The 11,643-nt window shown below is 28.1% G+C and overlaps 1 protein-coding gene across 2 annotated transcripts in view; it reads right to left on the reverse strand.

Moving 5' to 3' along the window:
- The window catches only part of LOC111625227 (target of EGR1 protein 1-like), a 26,261-nt gene that overhangs the window by 4,638 nt on the left and 9,980 nt on the right, over positions 1–11,643 (reverse strand). Inside the window, exons 4-8 of one of the 2 annotated variants that reach the window (XM_023368313.1) lie at positions 9,582–9,729; positions 7,191–7,453; positions 6,481–6,637; positions 3,543–3,950; positions 2,766–2,846 (exon numbers count right to left, since the gene is read on the reverse strand). In XM_023368313.1, the coding sequence (XP_023224081.1) occupies positions 3,543–3,950; positions 6,481–6,637; positions 7,191–7,453; positions 9,582–9,729 (976 nt within the window). In that variant the 3' untranslated portion in view covers positions 2,766–2,846. Of the gene's footprint in view, positions 1–2,765; positions 2,847–3,515; positions 3,951–6,480; positions 6,638–7,190; positions 7,454–9,581; positions 9,730–11,643 lie in introns of those variants that run through there. The other variant, XM_023368314.1, reaches the window with a different exon arrangement.

The following is an 11,643-nucleotide window of genomic DNA, read 5'->3' on the forward strand; positions in this document are numbered from 1 at the left end:
CAAATCTGGGTTCTTGTTGTGCATGAACTCTAAAAGTGCTACCATGCATGATTCAATTTTAATGTGTTTTTTAATAAATTTCTCAGCAACTTAAGGTGTTGTGTTGCGGTTTACATTTTGCTGAATGAGTTGATTTGAACACAAATTATGATTCAAGTAGTTTTCGAAGATGCCAAGTTTAAATTTTTGGTTCGTTTTTCAAGAAATTTCATTCATGGCCAGATTACTGTTTGATATTTGATAGTGAATGTACAGTTTGTTAGAGTTAACATTAGGAAAAATTATATCTTAAAAAATTTTAAATATATTTTCAATTGGTGTGTACAGTACTTGACTAATGAAATTGTGCATTTCGTACCATCCAAGTATGGCGATAAACATGACGATGGTAAGCTAAAATAACCAAACCTTTATACAGTTTTCGTTTTAATGTTTGTTATTTATAGTACAGCTGTCCCTTCATAATCCAACAGGTATGGGACCAAAGGGGTGTCGGATTACCGAAAGTGATTACATATTTGGCATTGTTTTACTAGCAGTAGTCTACAATATTCTCTACTCCAACTATTAGAACAGAACTGCTCATGGAAAACACACAAAATGTGTGTCATCATGTAAGAATTGGGTGGGGAGATTCATGTCGTGACATGTTTCTGTGCAAGCAGACACGTAACGGGGACAGGTAACTTGACGGGAGGTGCGTCGGACTATCAAAGGACAGCTGCATTTGATTTAAATAATTACAAAGGTTATCTTACACAAGAGTTTATCACACAGAGTGCCTAATCTAACACATTTAAAAAATTCTTTAAATTGTGTAGTAGAGGAATAAAGAATTTTTTCTGTATTCTATAAATAACAGTATACAGAAAAAAAATCAAATTTTTCATTTTACTTTTTTCGTATGGTATTATATAGTTCATAGTTTATTTTGAGGAAAAGAACATTTTTAATTTATAACATCAAACCTATGGTAAATCATTAAAATTCCATTTATATTGGCTCTTCTAACAGTTTTCTAGAAACCAATTACAGTAGAACCACCAACTTATTGAATTCACATATGTTGTTATCAATTATTTTATCAAAGTTCTCATGACCTAAAACTTGTAACTTAAAATATCCTTATATATAAAACTTTATTTATTGTAACCAGAATTCAGTATCATTATCTTTAGATAAACAGGCACTTTTAAGACATGTTTTCATGCTATTAGCCTAAATGTGACCGATAATGTGCAATCATTATCAATATTAGTCATTCATTGCTTGTAAATGCAGTAGTTTAAAAGTTGCTGACATTTCTTATTTCAATTATGTTAACTCTGTTAAACTTAAAACTGTAAAAAAAAAACATGCAGGCACTAAATGAATTCCTATTAATTGATGATAATGATTTTAATTAATGAATCTTCAATTTATATAATTTTTAGTTATTTCAATATGTAAGATAACAATCTTTTAACATCACAACCAATAAACTAGAATTTCCACTAATTCTAGTCTTGTTTACTCATACCCTGGACATACTGGCATCCTCCAAAAGTAACAACTGCATATCAAATATTACAGTAGAGCCTCAATTATCCGACCCAATTGGGGACTGGGGTTGTTCGGATAATTGAAAAGTCGGATAACCGAAAAGTATGAAAAAATCCATTATTAGTGTAGTATATTATTATATCCCATGTAATTAGTATATTAGTATATCGCTATTAACCTACTTTGCGTTGAATTTTCATCGATTTAAGCCTAACAAATTTTTTTCTTTAAATGATAATCGTCGCTATTGTATCCTTAAAAATTAGAAAATTAAGCCTCGTTTAAATACTGGCTCCCTTTCATGGTCGAATGAGTGTTGCCAGCTAAAACACATAAAAATAATATTAAAGCAGCCAAGACATAGCCAAATATTGTAGCGCCACATCACTAGCGGACATTTGAAATTTGCCGACTAGGACAGTCGGTTAATCGGGGGTCGGATAATTGAGGCTCTACTATATATCAAATGTGGCAAATTGTGTGCAGAGAGTACTCGGTCTTCCATGTGATATATCCATTGCCATATTTGAATGCCTCCCATGACAAAACAATGCCAGAGATGAATATAAAAAAAAAACAAATAAAAAAAGATCAGTGTATTGATTTGTAAAATCAATGAACCAATCCTAATATATCAGGAACTTTCAATATGCCACTATATCAGTTATTTCTCTAATTTTAACTTTCAAATAATTCAAGACACGAACACTTTATGTTGCTGAGAAATTTAATAAAAATGCAACAAATGTCTAATTTTAACAGAAGTCAAATATACTAATTCGTACATCATAAGATGTACGAATTAGTATTCTGCAAGTGCACTTTGAAATGAAATGTTATACTCAATATATTAATATTGATATTGAATGATATTGTAACAACATAATAACAATAAAACTTATAATTTGTTAAATTAATGTTTATTATTAGTTGAATACTAATTATTCATATACTAACTGATAAAAGTTAATTCAGCCTGTCCAGATTTTAAATATCAACATGAAGCTAATTCTGAAGAAAAATTTGTCAAACTTCAGAGGGACAAATGGTTAAAACCAATTTTTTGTATTATTATTATTTGGCAAATATACAATTTCCTTGTTTTATTTATTTATATATTTTTAACAAAATCCTTCTTGATATATTAGAAATTTTATATTAAACACTACTCTAAAAAATTTTAGAATAAATACTATAAAATATTTATTTAAAATTTTACATACAAATATCTCAAAAGCAACATCTGTTTCCTTTTTTTACTGCAATAGTTCAACATTAAAATTGCTAAACTTGTCAGTTATATACTGAAACATAAAGACACAAAATAAATTAAAAGCAGAAAAATAGCATCTTATATTAGGAAACTTTATCTTAATGTAAAATTTTAAGAATGATTTATCTTTTAATTTCAGCAAAAATATAAAATTAAGTGTGGTAGAAATTGTTACTGTGAATTTTTAAACAATCCTTAAAATAAAGTCAGTAGAAAAACAACAAGATAAACATTTGCAAGATCAAATCACATCATCAGATCATTTGCTAAAAAGAACAGTTTGATCAATCATCATAAAGAATATATTGTTTTTAATGACTGATTTGAAGAGATTTAATCTTGAAAATATTTTTTTATACTAATTTATTTTCAGAATTGTTTATCAGATTTAAATTTATCATAGGAGTTGTAATAATCTCTCATTTTCAATACACTTATTTCAGATAACTAGTAATAAAATTGTAATATTTTTTATATAATAATTTATAACAAAAAGTGATTGATAATTTTATATAAAAACAGACTAAGATTAAAAAAATTTACAAAATTTTATAATGTAATCAAATTCAGTTCTAAAAAAATGTGAGAAATCTTATATTATAATACAGCAAATCATATAACAATTGTTGATAAATTTTTTTAGTAAGAAATTAATTTCTGTATAAAAATAAATTTATTAATAAACAATATTTAATAAATACAATATTTATTTTTATTAAAAACATACCTAAATATTTAATTTCTGTAATTTTTTCTTGTGCTCACTACTAGATTTGGCAAAATTTCCTTTAGTCACTATTAAAGGAACATTCTTGCCTATAAGATATATTTTATTAACAGTTTTATCAAATCCAGATTCTAACATTGCAGTCAAACCTGAGGGAGATTTGAATTTACAATGAACTTCAAGAAAAGATGCAAAGACAAATCCAGTCATAAATGCATCAAAGCCAGCTCTATGTCCAGTATGACTTAAAGAATTATCTACAGATATTTTATTGGTACTTATTTCCTGTTCTTTAATGTTTTCTGTTTTCCTTTTTTTGGACGGCAAACCACATCCTTGTTTATCCAATATATCATCAACATTGTGAGAATCTGTACAATCCTTTCCCTTAGAACACCAGCCATGATTCTGCATAACAAAACGTTATATTTTAGAATAAATTTATTGAAATATTCTGCATATTAATTAAAAATTAATACAGTGAAACCCCATTTATCTAGATTATAAAACACAATGCCTGTCTCAGAAAGATAGACATACAAAAATCCTGTAAATGGAAAAAATCAAAGAACTCCTAATTACATTCTTGCCTGAGTGTGACAAGAATAAAGTTGTTTCCTATGAATCAGCATATGATGTTCATTGTTATGCATTCCAGGGGAGTGTTCTTTGAATTTACTATCTTGTTGAACCTTTTCTAATCTTTTATGATTTTCAATTTTAAAAAATTGCTACTTTCCTGTTGAATAAAAATGCTGTACTTCTCATGCAATCAACATGTTTTAATAAGTTTATTGTACATAACCTCATAATTCACTCAAAACCCTAAAGCCTCTATCGTTTAACTTTCACTCATCTTCAAACATTTGTGAAATAAAGTAAACACCGTGAAAATGACGTCTAAAGGAAACAAAGTGATCGTCATGTTGAAGAAGAAACCAGAGATATAAAATAAAAAGTCTATAAACCGTGTTATTTATGTCATTAACAATTTTTCTGGATTTTTGGTCATCTGATCTGACCTGGGGCTGTATTCTGGTCATTGTCTCTCATCTCTAAGAGACAGTGTCACAAGCAAATTGCTGATTGGCTAATCATTTGTTTATGTCTCGAGAGATCACAGTGTCTTTCCAATGTGATTCTGAACAACTTTTTCTTTTGAAGATTCTCTTGTCTTTCTGAGACAAGCAGATAGTTGTCTTTCGACTGGTCTTTCTTCTTTTGCTTCAATTTCGTTATATTCAATATGGACGACTGGATGCTACTCACCTTATAAAACTGTATTAAGAAATTCTCTATCTCAGAAAATAATATTTTGAGATAAAAATAATGCTTATTATTTTTTTAAATGGCTACTCGGGAATGCCATTGACTCCATCTTTTTTTAATGATCCTCCATCAATTTCTGAACTATTGAATATGCTGTTAACTTTATCCATCTCTAAGTATTTTCAAAACATTACTGTTCTAATTTCTCCCTAAGTACTTATGCTTTTATAATAGAGAGGTTGAGGTGCAAGTTTTAAACGTGTAAACGTGTACGTGTGACGTTCGGCGCCGCTTTCCCGTAAGCCTAAAAGTTTGACGATGGTGTTTGAAATGTCGAGTGTGATTCCACCGACTATCCAAACACCATTGTCAAACTTTTAGGCTTACGGGAAAGCGGCGCCGAACGTCACACGTACACGTTTACACGTTTAAAACATGCGCCTCAACCTCTCTAATTTAACAAATAAAAATTTTATTAACCTAAGAGACAATGTTACCTGAGACATTTTGACATTATGATATTTAAAAATGCTACAAAACAAAAAAATATATCTTTATCAAAATTACAAGCTTTATTTGAACACGTGCTTTCCACATGACCTATAATATCACATTCTACATTTTCAAAAATTTTACAATTTCATTGGTTAAAATTCTATACTGTGTTGCATGTGCACATAACCTGAACATGTACATGTATGAAACCTAATAGAATTGTGATGTCAACAACAAAGACAAGATTGTTATGAATGACCAGAATTGCCTCTGTCTCTGAGAGATAAATTTCGTCTCTTGTTTTGATATCATTCATCTCTGAAAAAAGACGAGATAAGTGAAAAGAATATGGCCCCCGTCCCGTTTGAGCCAGATAAATAGGATTCCACTGTATTCAAAATTAAATTAAAATTTAATCAAAATCTGATGTCAATAAGATATTTAAATTGCTGGACAATTTTCATATCTGAATTTTTTTAAATATAAAAAATATTTTATAATTGCACTGAAAATAAATGATGATATATTAATTAATAACTCCTGTGCTTTTGGTCAAAAATTTCTGAAATTTTGCAGGGAGGTTTCTGTTTTAGTGGAATTGATACTATTAAATTTTGGTGGTTGAAGATCGATGGGGTCGGGAGATAAAGAAGAGTCGTCATATCTCAAGTAGGAACTTAATGATGATTTTACTCATATTAGTATTCACAAGTTTTTATGAAAACTATCCATACCTTCAAAATAAAGATTTTGCTATTTTATAAGAATTAAAAATATAAAAATGTTTAAAAATAAAATATCATAACAGATGGCACCACACAGTTTTAAATGTTGTTGAAAAAGGTAAGCAACTCATTTCTGGATTTTTTTTAGTGCACTTATTCATACTGCAAAGAAGTTAAAAAATATCATATTTAAATCTATAAACATATCCTGAAATTGATATGTTTAAAGATTTAAATGTGCTATTTCATAAATTTTTCTGTGTGGCTTATCACTTTTTGCATCCAAGCCATTCAAGTGGAATACAATGATAAATGTTTATGTATTTAAACATAGAAAAGGACCAAGCAGCTACAAATTTTGGAGCTTACCTCCAATATATATGTAGTTCTTCATTAAGCAAAATATTGTTAAGTGTTGCAAACCTGCATATAATAAATAATATACTTACTGCATAATTTTTGCACACTGTTACAGAATTTCTTTTTTCTGGAATATCTCTCAAATGACACATAACATATTCAATATCACTCAAATCCTTATATGATACAAATTCAATTGCAACATAATGTTTTTCATTTTTCATCTTATTTGCATTTTCTCTCTGTCTGAAAAAAACAATTACTTTTTTAATATGATTAAAATATTGATATCTTAAAGCACATTACATTTTAAATTATTTCAGAATACAGTAGAGCGTCGATTTTCCGAATCAATTGGGGAATGGGGTTGTTCGTATAACTGATATTTCGGATAACCGATTTATGTACGAAAAAATAGTTTAACGTATCCGATGTCAAAATTTTTCTCCGTTGCTTGTCGCTTCGCGTTGAATTTTCATCAATGTTAAGCCTAACAAAGACTATTGTATCGTTAAAAATTATTTTTTTATTTTGTACAAACAAAATAAATTTATTGAAAAATATAAAAACAATAAAAAATTATACTTCAGATGTTAATTTAGTATCAAAAACGTAAAATGTTTGAGTAGCCCAAGACATAGACAAAGATTGAAGCTCCACAGCACTAGCGAAAATTTAAATTTGCCGACTGGAAATCTTTCGGATGATTGACTTTCGGAAAATCGACGCTCTACTGTATATTTTACCAAAAAAATTACGTATAAATTATAAGATACTAGTAATTAAATTAAATAATCACTTTTTGCGAAATATATATTGAAGATATGATGCAGGCAATCTAGCTTGAAACTCACTGATATATTTTGTATCGTATATACCAGATGAAAAAAGTTCTGACAAATCTGCCAAAAACGATGAAAATGATGAAGGAAGTTCACAATACAAGTTCTGATAGAGAAATATTATATCTACGAGACCATTATGAAGTATAATGGGATGCTTTGCTATTGCTATTTCATTTAGAAGGTTGCGAAGACTGGGTGTGTCTATACTTGATTCATCCTATAAATATTTAAGACAATTATTTTTAAGAAAATATAAAATTTGAAAAAATGAAATAAGAAATAAATATATAAATATCCAGCTCGATGTTAAGAATTCACAACATAATTTTTCATTATATAAATTTCTGTACAAAATGTTTCTAATAAATTCATAAATGAATACCATTTATGAATTCATTACTGCAAACAGATGAAAGAAAGCAAAAAATTTCAAATTATTGCTTTATGTTTTCTCCTAATAAGATTTCTTAATTTTTATCTTCCTGGCAGTTATGTATATAATGCAGCAAATATTGAAATCATATGAAATTTGACCCTCCAAAGTTTTGCAAATCTAAATGTTTGACACCCTCTGAAGAAAAAAAACTGTGGATATATGTGTGTGTTGGCATCTATTTCATTTAATATCTCAGGATGCAATAAAGGTTAAGAAACAAATCTGCATGTTAACTTGTATATAAGGGGCATTGATGCTATTATATTTTGGTGGACAAAGTTTGAGAGGTGATGTATCATATCTTGAGTAAGGTTGAACTTAATGAAAATTTTAATCGTTAGTGGCATTTACAACATTTTTAAACACTCATCTCTACCCTCAAGATTAAGCCTTTTGCCTTTTTTATTATAATTAATAATATAAAAGTTATTTTTAGTAACACCTTGTAACAGATGACACCACACACAATTTTAAACTTTGCTATGTGTTTCTTAAATATTTTTTGCCAGGAAATTTATGCAACTCACTGCTAGATTTTTTAAAGACAATCATTTTGCATGAAAACAAAATATTGTATTAATGAAATTTGTAGCATTTAAATAAATAGAAAGTTTTTTAAAGTGGAAGCATATCCCAGTAATATAATATTTTCATAATTTGTATTTTTAGTTCAAACTAAAAAAAAATAAAATAATAAATAAATTTATTTTGCAGAATTTAAAATGTTATTTTACTTATACAAACTTCAATTCAATAAAGTAAACATTCAAATTCATTTCACCATAGCATAATCTATACTAATATTATAAAGAGGTAATGTTTGTATGTAAGTTTGTATACAGCAGGTAATCTCCGAAACTACTCATCCGATTTCAAAAACTCTTTCACCAATATTTAGAATGGAACTTCAGGGTGGACATAGGCTGTATATTATTCCGTTAAACATTCATATAAATTAAAATATATAATCTAGGTTAAGGCTTTTATGTCCAACAGATGGTGCTACAAGTACGACGCCCTAAGTTTGCTTTTCTGTGAGGCATTATGCTTTTCTGTGAAAATGAACTAAAGCAGATCATCTTCTATCTATCTATATAAATAAAAATGTAATGTTCGTTTGTTCCTACCAATTCCTTTGAAATTTTGACACAACGCTGCATTTGAATACGCATGTGTTTTTATATAATATACACGTCAAAATTCAACCCCATTGAAGGGAGATGGTTAGGATTAAGGCTTACGGTAAAGAACTCTGCTTCTATTTATACTATTTTAGATGCGGGTTTTTGCGTTTTTGATTGCGTTTTAATAGGGTATGTCAAGAGAATGTACACTAAGAAGAAATTTTTCTAAAAATTCCCCCCCATAAGGGAAGTGTTATAAATTTATAATAGATATATTTTGATCCACAACAACGCGTGGCAGGGTCTGCTAGTTACTGTTAAACAGGATGGCCAGATGATTAAGGTGTCCATGATTAGTCAACAAAAAGGCCCTCTTAGGGCTCACAGGTCAGAAAAAGTTAAAAAAAATTATTGAAGAAAGAGGATATCTTGAATCTATCATTAAACAGAGAATATATTAACATGATTATATTCAATTTTTTAAAGATGTAAAGAAATGTATAGTAAATACAGATGAACATTTTTAATTTATAGTATTAGTGCACACTGATAATTTTACAATTAATTACATGAGGAATGAAATTTTTTTACTTGCTTACTATTCTTTAATTCATGTTAATTCTGCATTTCTGATATAAAAAAAATGATAAAAATTTGCATGGAAAGAACTTACAATTAATTATCAAAATTGGAATTGGATTGTGTACATAATTCAGTAAACTATAAATCAGGAATCAGGAACTGGATAAAACAATAAATAATAATTATTATTTTTATAATTTTACCTTATCATTTCCTCGATAATATGTCAGTCCAAATTCGTATTGATAATTAAAGTCAAATCCGTGTTGAATTAAAAATTGTAAGGAATTTGGTTCTACAATGTAATTTTCATTACAAAGGACCACTATATTATATGTCTGTACTAAAAACCTATCAAATAAGATATTCAACACATTAAAATATGAATTAAAACAAAATACTGTTAAAAATTTATATTTGAAGTGTGTCTCTAATTAAAGTTTCCTTATTCAGAGCACTCGTAACTATAACCAATAAGTGGGTTGACACCAAAAGTTGTATAGACTTTGCAAAGGATGTGGAAAAGGATTTTGCAAGACAAAAATTTAGGAAAAAAAAAAAAAATTTAGTTAACAAAAAAAATTTAAGTTGACAAAAATTTAGTTTAAAAACTTCTGCTAGGAGATGCTTTACATGAAAACACATAAATCAAAACAATAAAAACACAATGAAAACAAATTTATTTGTTCTGTAAGGGATAGGCCTTATGCAGAAGCTGTTTACTATTGTAAGGAATTTTGCTCAATGTATGTCCCATTGTTCAGATGTTAAATTTGGAGGCCATAAACAATGTGTTCTGCAGCTGGCAACAACTGCTCTCCAGTGTTGCTTTGTACATGCAGTGTAATACAATCCTTAAGACTGTCAAAGTTACATTTCCATGATAAATCATATTCTTTAAATGATCCCACAATCAGAAATCACACAGATTCAGATCAATGTCATTGTTTTCACTGACTTTATTCATAATGTTTAAAATAACAAATTAAAAGATCACTTTAAGGGTTGGTCTTCACTACTTACTGTGTATTTTGTTTTGTGTATTTTCCTGTAGAAAACACTCTAGCTGAATTTTTTTAAATAAATTTTTTTTTGAAAATCCTTTTCTACATCCTTTGCATAATCTGTACACAAATTTTGTTATCAATCCACTTATTGGTTATAGCAATACAGTGCTCTGAATAGAGAAACTTTGATTATATCATATATATATTTTTATTATTATTACTTTACAACAGAAGTTTTAAAATTTAAGATATTAATTTTAAACATTGTAAATTTATGAAATGAATAAAGAGAATATTCAAAACTTTAAACAGTTAAAATTATAATGCATTTTCAATTTATTAAATTATTATGAATTTATATATACTATTTTCTATAAGAGGTTAAATCTACCAAAACAGATATATGATACAAACCTCAGGAATTTTAGTAATGCTACTAAAATTTTGATATCAGAAGCAGTTAGATATATACAATTATGAACATTATAATATAATAATAAATAAATAGTCATTTACTTTTAAACAACAAAAAATATGACATTAATATATGATGTAATGGTAGAAAAACAATTTGAGGGTATAATTCAAGCAACATAAGTAAAAATTTGGTTCTTAATCATGCAAATTTTCATGAAATTTTATATATTATGATAAAGTTAAGGTTATAATTCATTATAAATATAAAACATTACAATTTAGATATGATTAGCACTGCTTTAAAAAGTTATAAACTGACTGATAATCAGATAAATATCCAAATTATCTTGATTATCAAAGTAACAAAAAGCTAAATATTAATAGTTATCTATATATATAGAAATGAATGTGTGTGTCCTTCATGCATTACAACACCGTTTATCCGATTGCCATGAAACTTTGGGAAGTTGTTTAATATACTCCAGCAAAGGTTTGTGGCATAGTACGATTGCCATAAAACTTTGGAAAGTTTTTTAATACCCTCTCGCGAAGTACATTTATCCTACGATAGATGGCGCGCGTTTACACGAGCGTTCGAGCACTGTGTGTTCGATCCATTTCAAATTGTGAAGACCATTTCCCCCTTTCAAAAAATATCTCTATATATGCATTTGTTATTTACGATATTTGTAATAATTTTTGTTTAATCACTTTATTTCAACTTTTTTTTGCTAATTATGTATTCGCTCGAACTTCGTTAAAACCTTAACTGTACCCCGAACAACAACCGAAGTTGTAGGAAGAAATTCGCGTATTTTACCGATCTAGGTATCCCCCCTTT

Source organism: Centruroides sculpturatus, unplaced genomic scaffold, assembly GCF_000671375.1.
Source record: "Centruroides sculpturatus isolate CEXI.00-Female unplaced genomic scaffold, Cexi_2.0 scaffold317, whole genome shotgun sequence".
Taxonomy (NCBI): domain Eukaryota; kingdom Metazoa; phylum Arthropoda; class Arachnida; order Scorpiones; family Buthidae; genus Centruroides; species Centruroides sculpturatus.